The 17,733-nt window shown below is 51.6% G+C and overlaps 7 protein-coding genes across 7 annotated transcripts; 3 read left to right on the plus strand and 4 right to left on the minus strand.

Annotated features, from left to right (window-relative positions):
* Positions 1–599: 599 nt before the first annotated feature.
* Positions 600–1,244, plus strand: P170DRAFT_422027 (SRPBCC domain-containing protein; the record flags this gene model as incomplete). The annotated part of the gene is made up of 3 exons (XM_024847407.1): positions 600–653; positions 741–887; positions 1,005–1,244. 3 exons carry the CDS (start codon positions 600–602, stop codon positions 1,242–1,244), a joined length of 441 nt encoding a protein of 146 aa, XP_024710787.1.
* A 183-nt stretch (positions 1,245–1,427) lies between these two features.
* Positions 1,428–1,993, minus strand: P170DRAFT_347961 (SDR family NAD(P)-dependent oxidoreductase; the record flags this gene model as incomplete). The annotated part of the gene is made up of 2 exons (XM_024843658.1): positions 1,428–1,684; positions 1,750–1,993. Coding segments are annotated over 2 exons (501 nt in total), but the record flags the coding sequence as incomplete, so codon positions are not given.
* A 7,611-nt stretch (positions 1,994–9,604) lies between these two features.
* On the minus strand, positions 9,605–11,009 carry P170DRAFT_452845 (purine and uridine phosphorylase). The gene is made up of 3 exons (XM_024851307.1): positions 10,839–11,009; positions 10,429–10,787; positions 9,605–10,374 (listed from the first exon to the last, which is right to left on the minus strand). The coding sequence occupies exons 1-3, from the start codon at positions 10,856–10,858 to the stop codon at positions 9,665–9,667; spliced, it is 1,089 nt and encodes a 362-aa protein (XP_024710789.1). The 5' UTR covers positions 10,859–11,009; the 3' UTR covers positions 9,605–9,664.
* A 511-nt stretch (positions 11,010–11,520) lies between these two features.
* P170DRAFT_42196 (uncharacterized protein) lies at positions 11,521–12,599 on the plus strand. The gene is made up of 2 exons (XM_024847399.1): positions 11,521–11,963; positions 12,069–12,599. The coding sequence occupies exons 1-2, from the start codon at positions 11,616–11,618 to the stop codon at positions 12,438–12,440; spliced, it is 720 nt and encodes a 239-aa protein (XP_024710790.1). The 5' UTR covers positions 11,521–11,615; the 3' UTR covers positions 12,441–12,599.
* Positions 12,600–12,758: 159 nt separating this feature from the next.
* Positions 12,759–13,739, minus strand: P170DRAFT_443258 (PTD012 family protein; the record flags this gene model as incomplete). The annotated part of the gene is made up of 1 exon (XM_024850521.1): positions 12,759–13,739. One exon carries the CDS (start codon positions 13,737–13,739, stop codon positions 12,759–12,761), a length of 981 nt encoding a protein of 326 aa, XP_024710791.1.
* A 528-nt stretch (positions 13,740–14,267) lies between these two features.
* Positions 14,268–15,140, plus strand: P170DRAFT_470905 (SDR family NAD(P)-dependent oxidoreductase; the record flags this gene model as incomplete). The annotated part of the gene is made up of 1 exon (XM_024852796.1): positions 14,268–15,140. The coding sequence occupies one exon, from the start codon at positions 14,268–14,270 to the stop codon at positions 15,138–15,140; it is 873 nt and encodes a 290-aa protein (XP_024710792.1).
* A 73-nt stretch (positions 15,141–15,213) lies between these two features.
* Positions 15,214–17,132, minus strand: P170DRAFT_42324 (fungal specific transcription factor domain-containing protein). Its single transcript, XM_024847491.1, has 2 exons — positions 15,966–17,132; positions 15,214–15,906 (listed from the first exon to the last, which is right to left on the minus strand). The coding sequence occupies exons 1-2, from the start codon at positions 16,828–16,830 to the stop codon at positions 15,287–15,289; spliced, it is 1,485 nt and encodes a 494-aa protein (XP_024710793.1). The 5' UTR covers positions 16,831–17,132; the 3' UTR covers positions 15,214–15,286.
* Between the last annotated feature and the right edge of the window lie 601 nt (positions 17,133–17,733).

Genomic DNA, 17,733 nt, shown 5'->3' on the forward strand with positions numbered 1-17,733 from the left:
TGGGAAAGCTATGGGTATACCTGGACTGAGGTACTATTGTCGCAGCGTTTGATTCGAGGGTCACCTGTGAGTTGCGCAATACTCTATGCTAATGCTATAGCTTCTCGTGTTGCTAATAGCTCCGACAGTAGGCAACCCTGTTTACCTGGACGACTGCCAGCAGATTCCCCCATCTGTATATGCCAGTGACGGCCGAGAGACTCTAGAGTCTGAGTGAAGACATTGTCGGACAGCAGTTTGCCCTGTAAGAATATCCAACAGGGGCATGTCTGATAGACCATAATGCAACGCCAGTATTGGATTTATTTCAGCTGTATTTGTTTTTTACCGAAACCATGTGGCGTCCTCGCGGCGTAAGAAAACCGTATCGGAATCGGATAGTTTCTTTGCAGATCAGCCGGTGTATTAATGACTCAGCGCTAACGGTCCGGGTGCGGCTAGCCCCGAACGGGTAAGAAGCTAGACCAGTGGACGCCTGACAGACTCAAGCTATAGGGGAAGACTGCGGCTGATCTGTCCTCGCTCTATTTTTTGCTTCTTTCTCCTACCTCGAGTCCATCTTCCTCAGAATCCCGACATGCACGCACACCCTGTACGACATGATTGAAACCCAGATCCAGATTGCAGCCTCCCCAGACAAAGTGCAGGAAGTGGTAAGTGCTGGGCTATCTCCGCTTTCTATCTCCGCTCTCTATCTCCGACATGAATCCGTGCTCTTACTGATCCTTTGGCCATCATAGCTGCTCGACTTCTCCACCTACCTAGAATGGCAGAGTCTCATCAAGCTCCTCGAGCCGGAGGATAGTTCGAAAACTCTACATTCCCTCCAACCAGGAGACAAGATCAAATGCGACGTGGATGGAATGAAGTTTACGGCCGAAATCAAGGTAATATTGCCACTATCTCCGCGCATTCAATCCTCATTCCCTTGGCGCATGTCATCATTTGTCTACTTTTGGTTTGTTTTCGCAGCGAATGTCAGCTAACATCGATGATCACGCAAGGAAAACTCCGAGAAGCTATTGCAATGGCAGGGCCCTCCCGTGTTTGGCCTCATTGCCGGACTTCATAGCTTCCACATCGAGCCTGCCAACGGGGGGTCATCAACCCTATTCAAGCAGACCGAACTATTCACCGGGGCCATCTCCTTTATGATGAGCCCGTCGTTACTGGGAAGGAAGATGTTGGGCCAATACAACCAATTCAACAAAGACCTCAAGGCCCGTGCTGAATCCTTAAGCTAGTCGAACAAACGATTAAGCCTTTGTCGGAAAGGAAGAGATAATATCATTGGATTGCTTATCACCTATACATGGCGAAATTAACAACTGGATCACGAATATTGCCTACCACGCAGGTGGGCCGTCAGAGTTTGGCGGGCCGATACAATTTGGGTCCCAATTCTTGAAGAGTCCATCAACCAAGCTTTAGATCTGAAGCTGTAATGTAGCTCCGCCGTCGACGAGCAGACCACCTCCGGTCATATAGCTGGATCTAGGGCTGCTCAGGAACATGATAGCGTCTGAGACCTCTTCTGGGTGCGCAATCCGGCCGAGTGGCACTACTCGACGAATAATGTGTCTGAGGTCGGCATCGCCTTCGATGGCCTCGCCCGTCATTGGGGTGTCGACCCAAGACGGACAAACGGCGTTGACACGGATCTTGTATGGTGCGTTATCAAGTGCTAGACTAATGTTAGCCAATTCCGTCACTGTTGCGAAATGGCCCGCTCTTGCGTTTATTCCTTACCCGCATCCTTGACCATACCAAGCACTGCATGCTTGGCCGTGGTGTACTGCACGATTTGCGGTGTGGCCACATAGGAATTGCATGATCCGAGGGCAATGATAGCCCCCCCGCCAACTTCTCGGGGACCGGTGCGCGATGGTACGCTCAGGACGTCCTGCCGTTTCATAGCCGCACTCACATAGAACGTGCCCTTCACATTGACGCGCCAGAACCTGTCTAGCTCCTTTCCCGACGCTTCCGCTATCTCTGGTGTTCAGGGCTGATGTGCCGTTCTTGGATCTTTTGTCGTCGACGATGAGCTTGGATTAGTTGATTGATGGGATTGAGAAGGGGATTAGTGAGTTGATGGGGTAGAGTGGAACCCAATGAGATGAAGTTGAGATTGGCTTTATGAATCAGGATTGGTGAAAGTCTTAGGTTGTTAGTTTGTATCGTATCCTTTTGAGGTCGGAGCTTTTCTATGCGGTTTTCTGCATATTCCTTCTTTTCTTTCTTTTTTCTTTTTTTTTTTCCATTTTTACCATAGAGTCCTGACACTGACGGGAGCCGTTATGTTCTACCGAACCTTCCGAAGTATATTCAAGGCCACCATGGAGAACCAACTTATCCATCTTCCTAGCACTGATCCTGCGCAATTCACTGAACTACTACTATCTGGACAAGCATGTTTGACCAACATGACAATACCACATTACTGCCTGTCAGAGTGCATGAATCATGGTATCTACTCTCGCACGTCATCCTGACTATCTTTGGAGAAAAGCCCATCCCGAAATGACTTCACCTTTTCCACGCTCTTTTGAAGAGCCAGCCTCGCCAAAACTTGTCCAATTCCTTCACTCCGCTGTTCACTCTTCTCCGAGCGTGGGCTGTCGTCGCGAAGAGCAACACCAACGCCCCCTTCGCTGTCAAAGGAACCACTCGATCCGCCTTTCGAGGCCATTTTGTGCCATCTCTGACGAAATCGACCCCTCGTACCAGAGTCTGTTGAGCTATGCCGCATTTGCAGAATTTCGGAGATGAAGTGCGCTACTTCCTCATGCCCATGATCTTTAGCCCATTGTAATGGAGTTCGTCCGTCCTGGCTTTTTGCATTGATATTGGCTCCGGAGTCGATGAGTATTCGAAGGACCTCGTCACGCCCCAGTCCTGCGGCCAGGTGCAGTGCTGTTCCTTCTGCATTGATCTTTCGATTCACTTGTATTCCCCTGGAAAAGCTCGCTGTGCCGCCAACTTGGACATGCGAATTGACGTCTGCGCCCATCTTCAGAAGCAACTGCACCGTCTTGTCGTGTCCAGCCCATGCTGCTATGTGCAATGCTGTCAGCCTGACTTGAATATTTGCCTTCAATTTGGCTTCAGCCACTGCTTCGATGTCGACAAGACATTTGGCATCGACGTCTGCTCCATGTTCCAGTAGTGACCTCGCCACCATTTCGTCGTTCATTAAGGCAGCAAAGTGCAGCACCGCCAGATTAGCTTGGATCTTAACTTCAATATTCGTGCCAGTCGTGAGTAAGCGAAGAAGCCCTTCGTGGCCAGACAGAATCGCCAGGTGCGGTGCAATCAGCTCAGGTCGTATACTCCTATGAATGATAATTTGACTGGTGGCTAATGCGTCAGCACCCTTTTCCAGCAATTCTTGAACGACTCGCTCATGTTTCATCATTGCTGCCAGATGGAGCGCCAATAGCTTAGCTTGCAAAATATCGCCAACATTGATATCGCACATCCGCCTGAGACTCGCACCCCTGTCGAGGAGGGAACGGACCGTTTCCACATCCCCTAGTCCCGCGGCCATGTGCAGTGTGGACAGATTCAACTGCATGTTGAGGTCGAATGTTACATCAGCGTCGGCTTCCATCGGAATTCTGAATGACGTATCAACCTTGGCCTGCATTTTAATTCTGCATTGTTCGTTAATATCGTCAGTAAAATCGAAAATAACCGGCTGCAGTGTGCTGTTTCCCGCAACGGCGAGCAAAAATGCGGTTAGATGACCCTGAATGTGGTTGGGGCCCTGAGATTGGCCCTCCGCCGCTATTCCTGGATCACACTCAGATAACAGATCGACCAATGGAGCTCTTTTCAACCCAATGGCTATGTCTCGGGCTGTAAATTCGGAATGGGTCCAGAATTCCACCTGAGCCAAGCATTTAGCATGAACATCCAACCCTTTAGATAAGAGGCTCGCAATGCTGTCATGCTCAGACAACGAAATCAGATGAATTAGGCCAAGCTCGGCTTGAACTCTTCGTCTGAAACCAACTGGGCATCTTGCCTGTGCGTCGAAGCCGTTGTCTATTAGAGACTGCACAACCTCAGTCGACTTCAAAGATACGGCTAGATGCAGTGTTGACAGTTCGACATACAGTCCGCCCACATCGACCCGAAGCCTTGTTTCAGTGTCAACTCCACTGTCAAGAAGGCATTGAATCACAGTCCAGGCTCTAAATACCACTGCAACATGGAACGCTGTTAACTGGATATACTTATCCCCGGCAGCAATCTTCAAATAGGCATTCACATCGGCATTGTTGTCAAGAAGTAGCTGTATATTCTCGGGAGATTGCACTAGAACTGCCATATGGATTGCATTGAATATTACTCGCACACTTTCAGATTCCAGTAGGAAGGTGGCGTTGACATCTGCTGTGCTTGTTCGTAGGTTCAATTGTTCGCTGTGCTGGGAAGCGTCTTCCGAATTCCTTGTCGCTGACGCCTGTGAGCTTGCCCTTGACCTCTCTATTGATCCTTGAATAGAGTCTGAGCCTTGCGAAGAATCTGATCCTTGGATTGAATCACACGCATCTCCATCAGAGAGCTTCTCCCGGCCTAGTCCGTTGGAGCACTCCATAGAAGTCACGGACGGCTCTAACGACAATCCTGTGGATGAGGACCGATAGTAAGAGGGTTCCGAGCAACTCTCAGGGTATAATTCTGAAGGCGATAGCGGTTCTGTCGAGAGAAGAAGATGCATAATTCTCCGATCCCTCCATGCCGTTGCCAAATGCAGTGCGGTCAAATCAACTCTGCCTTCCTCCGTATTGATCTGACAGCTCACATCTGCCTCAGCCCCATATTCTAGAAGGGTGTGGACCATTTCCAGGTCTGCGAACAAAACAGCAAGATGCAATGCCGAAAACTCGGCGTATTCATCATGGTACTCGATCTGGAGGGTGGAGTGAACATCCATTCCTTTCTCGATAAGTAGATGAAATGTATTGTGTGTTCTTAATAGCACGGCTAAATGCAGGAGGGTGAATTCGACACGCACTGTACCGAAGTTGATCAGGAATCGTACTTGAATGTCGCTCTCTGTATTGACAAGCTGTGATACGATATTCTCATGTCTTAGTAAAGTAGCCAGGTGCAGCACTGTCAGTTCGGTGCACATGTAGTCCCCAGATATGAGTGCATTCTGTTGAACATCGATTCCGGCCTCAAGAAACAAGCGGAAAGTCTCTTCACTCCCTGAAAGGGCAGCCACATGCAGCACAGTGAGTTCCGCATGTATCCAGGTATTGATATCAACTCGGCACTTTGCATGGATATCACGGCTCTCCTGAAGTAGGAATTCTACCACCTGTTCGTGACCCAACAGTGCCGCCAGATGTGGCACTGGCAATTCAATGTAAGAGTTATACCAATGGATTTTGGCATTGGTGTGGACCTTTCCTCGATCAAGCAATAGCTGCACGACATCAATACTTCCACTCATTGTTGCGAGATGGAGTGCATTCAAGATATTCTTTGTGTCATTGTTGATCAGACAAACCTCGTCAGCGTCGGATCCTCTGTCCAGAAGAAATCGTACTACTTCCTCTTTCCCCGATAGTGCTGCCAGTTGTAGCACGGTAGCTTCGATGTGAAGCCAGCTTCCAGCTTGAAGGTATAGCTTTGCATGGATCTCGGCCCCTGCTTCAACAAGCAACCTCACCGCTTCTTCCTCCCCTGATAGAGCTGCATAATGTAATGCCATGGCTTCAATGTGCAGGGAGTCACTGATGTTAGTCTGCTGTATCGCGTGTATGTCAGCTCCATTTTCGAGTAGCAGGCGCACAACCCTCCCACAACCCCACATCGCAGCCAGATGAATGGCGGTAATCTCTACTGAGGCATTGTTGACCTTGACCAAGAATGTGGCATTGATGTCAGCCCCCTTTTCAATGAGTACATGGGCCGTTCGTTCGTTGCCACACATTGTTGCGACATGCAGTGGTGTGAGTGTCGCGTGTCCGATATACACCTTTTCGCGGTAATCGCCGTAGGCTCTCGCTGCCTTTTCAGGAAGGGACCAGTCTGCCATGTCTTCGCTTATGAAAACCATGAACAACCTTGCCGTTCGTGCGAGTATTCGTTGAAAGATAGGTTTGTCATCTTCCTGTTCGCTTTCCTGCTCCTGCTGCTTCCCTCCCTGTTCGTCCTTTCCCTTGGATGGCTCCCAGGAGTCAACATCCACCCGACAATCGGCGTTGACGTCCGCCCCTGTTTCAACAAGCAGCTCAAGTAGACCGCTGTCAAAAAACGCAGCTAAATGCAGCGCCGGTATCTCAACACGCATATTGTTGTCTTTGCGAGCTTGGATGCTTGAATTGGCACTAGCTCCGCTTCTGAGAAGAGCCTGTGCTGCTTCCTTGTGTGCCCATATGACAGTAATATGCAATGCGGTTAGGCTAAGGTGCATGGAGCCAATGTCAACACAAAGCCTTGCTTCAGGGTCGGCATTGCTCTGGAGAAGGACGGTGATTAAATTATCGTTTTCCGTCAATGCGGCCAGGTGGAGTGCAGTCAGACTAATTAGTGCCTTGAGTACGATACGTTTGCCGGTGCTTTCATGGGCCTTGACATCGACGTCAAGATTGACTTCGCCTCTTGCATTGGCCTCAGCCCCGTTGGAAAGGAGCAACTCGATGGCTTTCTCGTGTCCCAATATCACAGCAACATGCAGGGGCGGCAGAGTGCACTGCATGGCTCTCGCACTAACCATAAATGCGTCGTGGATGTCGGCCCCTTGATCCAGCAGAAGCTGCATCACCTCTTCGTCACCCGATATGGTTGCCCAGTTCAATGGAGACCATTCAGCCCATATCATCCCACGCCGCTGGTCGCGACTGCTTCTCATGTGGACATCCAAACCCTGTTCAAGTAGCAGACGTACCATGGCCGTGTGGCCTGAAAAGGCGGCCAAGTGCAGGGCAGATGGTTGAGCATTTATCGTCCCAAAGGGCTTCATCTCCACCTCTGCTCGGCACAGCTTCGTGATATCAGCTCCGCTTCTCAGCAGCAGCTGCGCCACCGATTTATGACCGCACTCAATGCCACAATGTAAGGCTGTCAGCTCGTCCTGGATGGCGAACATAAATTGCGCTGGGCCTGGCCGGGGCTCTGTCGTCTCTGGGAATGGAGACCACGGCAGTATGACAGTGTCTATCGCCGAGACGGTGTGAAGACATCTCAAGATATCGCCATGAGCACCCTCCATTTCCAACTCGGCCATCGGGGGCAGCCATGCCAGTCTCCTCTGCCAAAAGGCCAGCGGTTGGCTGATCATGGTCAATTTGTCTTGGACCGTCAGAATCTGCTGCTGCAATGCTTCTTTTATTTCTTCCTGCTTAGCTTGAAATTGCCGCAGTAGAGTCGAGGACTCGTCCTTAATCGTCAGTGTTCTAGGCTTCATGATGTCGTGTCGCTTTTTCGAAGCCCAATGCAAAGGTGTCCACCCATCCTGGTCCTGTGCATCCACGTCGGCATCTGCAATGATGAGAAGCTGTGCCACTTCCAGATGACCCTGGGCAGCAGCGCAGTGGAGCGCAGTGAGCCCGTTCTTGTCCGTCTCATTGACATCGACCTTTGTCAGAAGAACTCGCACCACTCCTTCGTTCCCTGTCCAGGCTGCCACATGTATCGCCATCCGTCCATCGCCATCTGTCAAGTTGGCCTCTGCTCCTTTTTCGAGCAGGCTCTCTGTGGCCGCCTTGTGTCCATTCAGCGCCGCCAGGTGCAGTGCCGTTTGGCTGTACTTTACTTCTTTAGTGTTTAGCTCGGCGCCATGCCTGGCGAGTATGAGGATCACCTTGCTATGGCCATTCTCTGCCGCGCGGTGCAATGCCGTCCTCCCATCCTCATCGAAGATGTTAACGTTCGCTCCGTCTTCGATCAAGCGAAGAACTATATTGGCCAGACCAAAAGATGCGGCAGTGTGCAATCCATTCATACCTCGCACGAAGTCTTGGCTGTATCCCGAATATCGGTAGTTAGTTAGATGAACGACCTGGTTGCAAGAGGCGACCTTTGCTTCATCCTGAAGAAGCTTCACTATCATATCCTCCATCTCTGTCGTCGGAGCCTTATCATCTTGCGCATGGTTCCCCCAGTGCTGAGCTGCATAATGAAGGAGCTGATACTCCGATAGACGATCTTCCAGTTCTTGATCATCATGACAGGGTCCGTTGCCAAACACTGAAAATGAAACATAAGTAACACATGCACGAGCTATCATTCTGCTCGCATGGTTTCCGCAATCCGAGTGGTGGCTGTGGTCTTCAAAGCACTTCCGGCCTTCGAGATAGGTGCGAGCTGTGTGGTGCATCAATTGGACGGTGTCGCTCCGTTGGTTGATGATCACCAGTCCCGCACAGAGGGCCACTGCTCCATTGAGATCGCTGATGATGTATTTGTCTTGGAATTCGCGGCTGCCGGGGATGACTGCAAGAGCGTGTAAGAATTCCGTCCGAGTGAGAGGCCGTTTGGCTTCCACGATCCAAGACAATATCCGATGGGCCAGTTTGCGGTCTCCAGGTGTCCGGCTTCCTATTCGTTTCAGTGCGCCTTCATACACGGCGGAGACCTTGTCGGTGCTTTCCATGAGCGATCTCAGTGCGTCGAGGACGGCTCCTCTGGACCATTCCCCTAGCATCGAATCCAAAAAGGGCTGTACCAGCACAAACATTCCGTCTACCGCCTCGACAATATTGTCTGTTACGGTGTGACGCAATTCGATGTCGGTTTTAACCAGAGAGTCTGAACTCTCCATCAGGTCATCGAGAACCTTCCTCACGTCTTGTGGATTGGCCTTTATCTTCAACTCCTCGCAGACATCAAACTCCTTTCGAAAATTGATCGTGGGCCGTGATGTGACCAGGAGCTTCATCCTGCATTCCTTTTGCTGCTCGAGAATGTGAGAAAGCAGCTCTTTGCGGGTCTTTTCGAAGCACTCGTCCAGCGCATCGACGACCAGGAAGACTCGAGGAAACCTTTGGATTACCTCCGTCAGCACGGTGGAAATCTTGTCCAGATGGGGAAGCTCGTTGGCGCAGTGAAGATCGAATAGATCTGTGACGGAAGCTGGCAGTTCCTGGCACTGCTCGACAAGCTGCCGGAGGATTGCGCAAGTCAGAGATCGCACCGTCTGATCCATCTGTCGATCATATTCACAAAATAAACAAGCAACGCCGGCTTTATTCTCGGGGGGTTGCTTCTTCTGGGCGACTTTAATATTCTCAATCACGGTCGAAGCAAAGACTGTCTTCCCCCCACCGGCAATCCCATGGCACCAGAGCGTTTGGTTATCATTGCTGTTTTCCATCCAGTTCAGATACTGCTCCGAATGCAGTAGCTTCTGGATGGTGCTTGGATGCCACTTTTCATAAGCATCGGACAGTCTTTTGGTATGGGTATCGCTACTATCCAGCCAATTCAGGATCTTCTCTCTGTGCTGCTGGTGTCTGTCTTCCAAGCCGGTCAGCATGTATACGGGCGTGCATGGATTTATGTTTATCAACAAGTGATTCATCTATCAATGAGACCCTACCTTCAACAAGTATTTCAACTTGGTCTTCAATATGATGTATATCCTGCTCGACTATGATAAAACAGGCCAGTCAGACCACGGCCTCCCCGTAAGTGCCACTCATCACTCACCCCTTTCCAGCACTCTGATTGCATCTTCTATTTTCTCTATGTCTTCCTTCAACACAACTTCCAGCAGCTCTTTGGTGTAAGCTGCAGCCGTCGCTGCGGCGTATCGCTGCCAAATCTTGTGCTTGTGTGTGTCCGCGTAGTCGCAAATTCCTCGCACAACCAGACAAGGAAAGTCATTCATCAGTCCAGCTGCCTCCATCTCGAAGCACAAAACTCCGAATTTCTTTCTGATCTTATTCCTGGTCACCCCATGCCTCATGACCTGGTCGGCGGAGGCAATTGTTCCATAATGAATGACAGGACCTGGATGGTTTCGTGGCTTGCGCGCAACCAGGCGGGCAGCATCGCAGCCACGACAGGGCAGCGGGATTTCATCATCGCCATCCTCCTCCTCTTCCGTTTCTTCTGAAGATTCCTGTTCTCCCTCTTCGTTGTGCTCATAGTCGGCTTTGAACAGCCGATCATATTTGTCATCAGGGCGCTGGTATAACTCTTCAAAGTCAGGATTCGCGTCTTCGGATTGCTTCACCTTGTCGATCATCGCCGTAACATTACGCGCGATGGCATTTTTATTCAACTCGTGCTTGCCTTTCAGCTTTGAAACTGCATTGGTGAGAGCGGTAGGTGGCATATTTAGCAAGCCCATGTGTTGGAATTCACCATTTGCGACCACCTTGCCGCGATCATACTTCACCACTCCCCCTTCACGGAGACCATTGTGAGTATACACCTATCCACTAATGGAGGTTACCCTACCTAGATTCCCCTGCGGAATACCAACCACCACATCGCCCAGCCGAATATCCTCGCTCGGGTGTGCACGGCGAGCTGGAGCACCACCCCCAATGCCCACCATCAGACCGAACCGGATCTTGGGGAAGCTTCTCAGCATATTGGCTGCGACGGTTGCCGCGGGGGTGATGCCCATGTTGCCCGCGGGGAGACAGGCCATGGCAATGTTATGTCCGCAGATCTCACCCAGAGTATACATGTTCTTGTCCCCGGGGGCTAGATCCAGGTCTTGGTGGACCTCGTCCAGCATCCCCGAGGATGCGGCCAGTTCGATGGAGAGAGCACAAATCCATCCTACAGTGTAGTCGGTTCGAGAGAGCTTTCTTTCTAGGAGTGTTATTTTCGCATGATTGTGGCAGCGAAGAGGAACATACTTTCGATGGTTGGCCTCCATTGTAGCGGATTGTTCTAGCTGACTAGCTAGTCCGGTGCTGAGGGGTTCGGACTAAACTATTATATCAATCAGAGAAGATGGGTTGTAACATCTAAGACATGTAACTAGTGTGTGGATCCGATATTCAAGAACCCAGCCTCCAAGCTGGGAGGGCGCAGCGAATGGTGAATCAAGAGGAAATCGGAATGATAAAAGGCAAATGTCTACATGGCGAGGGGCATGTGTGAATGAGGGGTCAGCCAGGCATGTTCGTAATCTAGCAAGGCTGGCTGGTAAGAGTTATCAGGGTATGCATGGACACGTCAGAGAAGAATCGCTGAATGGAGCTGAAGGAGTAAGCACTAATGCAAACCCCCGTTCCCTGTCCAGAGGTCAACTCTGAAAGGTCGACACGACACTGCTGATCGCAGCGCTACTTTTCAGTCTTCCTTTTGATATTCTTATTCTCTTGCAATTGCGAGACTTCTAGAGCCCGGTTTAGTACCCGCATTGGGTGTCATATGTCAAGAATCACATACTATTTCGTCAAACCACTCTTGGAGGCGACGAAGACACCAGAAATCTAGCTTGACACTTGTGTCCCTCGCAATACTCAAAGGATCTCACTGGCTTGATCCTCCTAAGCCTTTGATCTACATGAAATAGGCCTTACCTAAGCACAGTGGACTAGAGGGCTACCTTAAGCCCGCCAGACGACAAATTCAATTATCTATTCTCTGCCTCCCAGCAAAACTGGCCAGCCCGGTTAAAAGCAACCATGTCACAAAGAATACCCAGAGATCGATTGAATAGAACGAGAAATGCATACTCTACCGACAAAAACATATCGCAGTCCCAAGAAAAACCGCGCCGCCGCCGTTTCCTGTCTAAACTGATGCGCTCAGCGACCATAGCAGCCGGTGAAGAAGTTCTCGCCTCTCACCTCGCACAAGATCGCGGCCACGGCGGCAGCTATATTACATCTCGCGTGCCCAAGATGGCTCTACATGGCGCTTTTGTTCAGACTCTGTTCAATCATGTCTTGCTGAAGGGATGGAAACATGTTTTTAAAGCCCATACCAGCCGCATCGGGAGCATTATGCAGATTCTGGCCGCGATGGTGATCGTACGTATAGACTTTTTTATTGCTTCGTTTTCCTTCTGACCACAGTCTCGATCAAAGCACCTACCAGAGAAGATGTCTGATTCTAATATTCCTCTTCGTGTATAGGTTGCTCCTCTCCAGAGCGTCATGCATCTTCTCTCCATCGCCTTCATCACCGGTGCAAGGACGTACCGTAATTTCAAAGCCAGCGTCAAGGCCGGGTTGTATGAGACCATGGTTCTCACGTGGATTGCTGCTCCTGCGGCCATCGCCTTTGCGCAGATATTTCTACCGCAGAGGGCTTGGTTTCCCTTCTTGCGGTTTGTGTCCTTTACTGTGGATGCGATTTCGAATTCCATTCTCAAACGGAAGAGACAGGAGGCTCTGCGCTGTTATTTCATGGCGAGGACGGAGGAGCAGTCAAGTGAGGAAAGTGACGAGACTGACGAGACTGACGAGACTGACGAGACTGACGAGACTGACGAGACTGATACGTGAATCTAGAGATATGTGTTAGGGCATCACGGCTACTTTGCGAATGGAATTGCTTTATTTACTAAACTCCCTGTTTGGGGGGTTGCAGTGTAGTCCGGGGAAAGTGGATGTCATGGGCTTCTTCCTTATGTCAATCACGAATATGTCAACAACACCCCTGATTCCGGACCAGATGTTGAGTTTGCTGTCTGGCTTCTTCTTCTTCTCCCTATTTCAAAGATCAAAGATCAGGGATCCGCCAGTGATCCTATTTCCTAACCTCCCTCAAACCCCGAACAGGCGCGAACGAGAAGAAAAGTCAAGGGAGGGGGGGCATTAGATTCAATCATGCAAGTCTCGGTCCAGCGTCACAGCCGGTCTATCGACTCGGTAGATCGTCTTAGCCACATTGAAATACCCCTCGTACTCAATCTCCTCGCCATCCCCCTCAACTTCATAATGATAATGGCCTCCAGCCTGACGCCCAAGCGGGCAGTATCCGTGGGTATGTTCCAAGCGCAGGCCCAATTTCCTCCCCGGGTCCGCGGAATGAAGGACCGAGTAGCAGACCATCGGGGCTGCAAAATCATGATATGTCAACCAGTCATTGTGGTGCTCAAAGTCCTTGAAAGGCAGCTGCTCTTCGGCCGGGAAGTCCGGCATAACGTGGTATCGCGCGGAGCCTGATCTGATGACGAAGACGCCGCCGAGGCTGACGGTTCGCGAGTCGCCGTATGCGACACGGAGTCCCTTGCGGATGCATTCGGTGAAGCTCCTTTCCTGACCATGCTGCTTTCGCTTGCGGGCGGTGATCTTCAGCACGGGTCCTGGCTCGCCCCGCGAGCCGTATAAGTTGGCCATGAGGGCGCAGTCGAGGCTGGGGCTTTTGTCAACCCCGACAGCGCCAGTTGCACGGTCTATATGGGCGAAGTGGGTTCGATTGTCGATGCTGTCCAGCCCCGCCGTCCAGCTGAGGTTCGGGGATAGTTCGCAATTCTGGCCCACGATGTGGAATGGACCGGCTCCGGCTCCGATCAGTCCCCCGCTGTGGTGATGCAGCTCCATTGCCTGCGCGATCTCGGGGAGGGAGTATCTGCTGGTCAACTGGGGGCGAGGGAAGAGATTCGGTTGGCCACCGATGTCTGAGATCTTCTCGTCGCCGCATATTCCTTCGGTGGCGAGGCACAAGGGAGGGTTCCGGAGATCGGGACATGGAATGACACTCACGGCCGCATGCTCATAGTTGGCACGCAGCGCGGCGCTCAGAGGTTCGGCCAATTCCTCAAGGGTGGGCGGCGATAAGGTGAATTTTTGGGTGCGCATTTTTGTCAGGAAAGTTGCACTATTTCTCTGCTGGCGAAAGCGAGCGTGTCTAGCAGAGCGAACTCCATTTGTTTTTGTGCGTTCAGCTATCCATCACCCGGGCCAGGTACAGCGGCCAGGCCGGAACTCGAGGCCGATAGCATCACTGTGATTATCACAGATCTGCCTTTGACGGCGTGTTGGCGGTGGCTCACAGTAGCGTAGATATCGGTGTTTAGGCCAATTCCAGCTGTCGTTGTCGGTGCGCGAATCGTCCACCATCGGCCTAATCTCCGTGCGTCAGGAGATGCGCCTGCGATGGTCCGGCCGAAATCTCCGATTCGTCCGGTTTTCACTCCGTCGGCATTCGGTCGGGCGACAAGAAAAAGCTATGTAAAGCCTCCCATTATTGTCGTTCTGGAAAGTTCATGAAAGCTGCGTTGAAAGACATCATACGCCTTATCCGCCTTCCCTCGTTATCCTGCCCCCAAATTCGTCGTTCATTCCATTCTACTCCCACGCTATAGGTTCGAAACATAACTCAGCACCATGACTAGGATGACACCACCGGTCCAAGAAGTGTTTCCACACTACCCTGATTTGCCCGGGAAAGTTGCCTTGATCACCGGGCTGGGACAGGTTGGGCCCCGGGAGAGTTCATTCTGGGGCAATGGAGCGGCGACAGCGCGCTTGCTCTCACACAACGGTGTCAAAATCTTCGGCTGCGACCTGAATCTATCGGCAGCCGAGAGAACCAAGGAGCGTCTATTGGAGGAGAAAACAGACGCCGTGGTGGATGTCGTGGCTGCCGATGTCACGAACTCGGCGGACGTGGAGGCACTGGTCAGGGCTGCTATGGAGCGGCACGGCAGGATCGATATACTGATCAACAACGTGGGCCAAACCGCGGCAGGGAATCCCGAAACCATGACGGAGGATCTGTGGACGCGCCAGCTAAACCTCAACCTGACCTCAGTCTACCGCCTTTGTCACCATGTTCTGCCCATTATGCAGAGGCAGGGCGGCGGCAGCGTCATCAACAACGCCTCTATCACTGCCATGCGCTACATCGGGAAACATCAAATTGCATATGCGTCCGCCAAAGCCGCTGTGATACGATTCTCCAAGGCGACGGGCGTCATGTATGCCCGGGATAATATCCGATGCAATTGCGTCGTCCCGGGGCTGATGTATACGCCTCTGGTAGACAACTTTGCTCGCAGCGAGGATGCCGGGGACCGTGAGGCTGCCGCGCGCATTTTAAACCACAATTGCCCCATGGGGTGGATGGGCACGGGAGAGGATGTTGCAAATGGGGTGGTTTGGCTGGCCAGTGGAGCCAGTCGGTATGTCACCTCTCACGCACTGGTTATCGACGGCGGCATCACAGAGAGCACGGGAACAGGATTTGAGGCGTTATAGGTACAAATATCTCTGGGACAGGTTCTTGGTAATGCCTGCGTGGGCATTCTTGCATTTCATGTTGACATACGTACGCTGAACCCTTCTCAAGATCCATCACGGTTAATCTCTTCAAGGCGAGCAGCACACTCCTTGCTGTAAGAATGTTAAGATCCAAGATGAGTAAACCAATGATACTCGTTCTCGGATGATAACTGGCCACCAGATTCAAGTGGATACTGGAACAAATCGGACGCGTCAAGCATAAAGAGCGAGTCCATGGCTGGGGCCATTGGCATATGTTCCTGCGGCGCACCCACACCAAGATCCAGTCTCGTCTTGGCCAAAGAAGCCTTGGAGATCATACTTTCTAAGCCACTCCCAAGATGGTAAATGAGGTGTTGTGATGCAGCGCTTTGGGAGCGCATTTCACGCACACATTGCTCGAGTAAGTTGAACACCTTTGCGTCGTCCACCGTGCTAAGTCCCAAGAAGTTGGTACTTGCTGCCTTCACCAGAAACACGGCTGCAAAGACGATCATGGCATGGAAATAGATAGGCATACCGACCAACGCGTTACGTAAATCAGTTCGTTCAAGCACGAGCTCCAGGACAGCAGTTGCTGACGAGAGCGCCAGGACGGCATATTCTTTTACTTGATCTGATACATGAGCTGCGGCCTCGGTTGTCATGCCACGAAAGATGTACGAGCATAGATGTAAGCGGGCAAAATGATAATGGAGAATGGCACCGTCCGTAGGGAAGTTCCCGACGTAGGCATTTCTTTCTGCGTGACAATCCGGTTAGCATGCATACTCACATGGGCAGGTACAAGCTCAGACGCACGCATCCGGTTCCCCCAGGTCATATACCATCGGTCGAGGTCCGAAAAATGGCCCTGCAGTTGGTAAAGCGAATGCTCCGGAATTCTGCCGTGGTAGGCACCAAAGGTGCTTTTGGCCTTGGACGTGACATGATACAAAGCCACTTGACTCGACATCCTGACGTCAGGCTCATCCCCATGCTCGCTTTGAATGAATCGCTCCCATTGCTGATAGGGTTCCTGATTGGGAGCAATGATTGCCGGCCGCCCGTACAGGATACTCAGATGGTGGTCCATGATGTACAGAACGTACCACAGTCTGGCCGTTTCAAACGCCGGGCGGTCCCCTTGGATGGCAGCATAGTACGCCAAGTGGTAATTCAGACTTGTTGCAATGCGGATGGCGTGTCCAACCAAGGTATAGGTAATGTCTCCCAACCAGTACGAACCAACGATGAGCGCTCGGATATCGTCGGTGGAGTAATCATGGGAGAACATCCTGGAAGTTACGAGTCTTAAGAACTCCGCATGGCAGATCCTAAATACGGCCGAGGAGTCCGGGTCGTGAAGCGCGGAAACAGTACATATTGCAGCTGTCAGCAAAGCCGAGCTTTTCCTGAGGCTCTTGAGCGTCTGGTGAGGACACATAATGTCATAGCAGAAATGGTCGAGTCGCGTGACGAATATGTGGAAGAGTTGCTGGGCCTCGGCATCCGAGATCAGCCCTCGAGCAATGAAATCAGTGACGAGGTTGCTCGGAGGCGTTTGCAAGCCACCCCGGCCTTCCCACGACGGCAATCCGGTCACTTGAAGCAGTGAGCTGATGGGAGAACCATATAGCATGTTCTCACTTTGCAGTTCAAGTCCTGCAACTGGGTGTGTTGGCATGGGCCCCTCGGAGACATTATCGCCTACGGGCTCTTCATGTTCTTGCTGCGATACCTCAGCCGAGCAGTCCGCAGCATTGTAAGAGGCAAGAGACGGCAGCTCTGCCTTTCGGAGTAGTACATTGACTGCAGTTTGTAATTGGGATACACGGCCGGATAGAGTGCTTTGCCACCTGGCAGAATGCGGTTAAACAACATGCTAGGGCAAACTGGGGAGAACCGGTTACTTGGAATTCTCATGCAGCAGCGATTGGAAGTTTTTCTCAACGCGACAGCTCATGTCTCGAGACTGACATCTTTCGCATGGTGGGGCTCCGGTTGGCATTTTGCATTTGATCTGCTGCCGTTAATAAGGGGTCGACAGCTTTTGCAGCCAACGGAGCTTCTGTACCTTGAGGGCTCTGCAAGTAACACATGCTTTGACCTTCCTCGGGGTATATGCACGAGACGCCTGGCGCGACTCCGCAGAATCGGAACTGGGCATTGTCGGGGCCATGATGACGTTCAAAACGCGTCCGGATGTCACCAGCAGAGCAGCTGAGGATTGGTTCCGTCACGGGACCTCGTGGCGCGTTATCCTCCGATGGGCAGATTCTTTCTTTCTCCAGTTACTCAGCTGTCAGCCTTGATCAATTCGCTCGAAGCGAAGAGCACACTCCATGCAGGGAGAGCGGCGTCGGCAATTCGGCCGATGGACGGCGATTCTGCCGCTGCCAAGAAATCCTGCATCGCCAACTATACAACTGGTTCGTTACTTCAGCTTCGACTTCTGCTTCCTTTGGGACCCGCACAACATTTGGCGGACGGATTCGACGCCGAACAGCAATGGACTTTTCCCCATCATATCCCCCGCATTTTTCCCCACACGTCCTCAGTCCGGGGAATATAAATTAGGCCCCCGGCT

Source organism: Aspergillus steynii (assembly GCF_002849105.1).
Source record: "Aspergillus steynii IBT 23096 chromosome Unknown P170scaffold_1, whole genome shotgun sequence".
Taxonomy (NCBI): domain Eukaryota; kingdom Fungi; phylum Ascomycota; class Eurotiomycetes; order Eurotiales; family Aspergillaceae; genus Aspergillus; species Aspergillus steynii.

What these genes read in the sequence shown, in the direction of transcription:
- P170DRAFT_42324 (XM_024847491.1), bottom strand. Translation starts at nt 16,830, where the DNA reads ATGCCAACACACCCAGTTGCAGGACTTGAACTGCAAAGTGAGAACATG. An exon ending in GACCTGGGGGAACCGGATGC is followed by an intron (nt 15,907 to 15,965) that starts GTGCGTCTGAGC and finishes ATTGTCACGCAG; the next exon opens with AAAGAAATGCCTACGTCGGG.
- P170DRAFT_42196 (XM_024847399.1), top strand. Translation starts at nt 11,616, where the DNA reads ATGTCACAAAGAATACCCAGAGATCGATTGAATAGAACGAGAAATGCA. An exon ending in TTCTGGCCGCGATGGTGATC is followed by an intron (nt 11,964 to 12,068) that starts GTACGTATAGAC and finishes CTTCGTGTATAG; the next exon opens with GTTGCTCCTCTCCAGAGCGT.
- P170DRAFT_452845 (XM_024851307.1), bottom strand. Translation starts at nt 10,858, where the DNA reads ATGGAGGCCAACCATCGAAA. An exon ending in ATGGAGGCCAACCATCGAAA is followed by an intron (nt 10,788 to 10,838) that starts GTATGTTCCTCT and finishes ACTCCTAGAAAG; the next exon opens with AAAGCTCTCTCGAACCGACT. An exon ending in TATTCCGCAGGGGAATCTAG is followed by an intron (nt 10,375 to 10,428) that starts GTAGGGTAACCT and finishes GTCTCCGTGAAG; the next exon opens with GGGGAGTGGTGAAGTATGAT.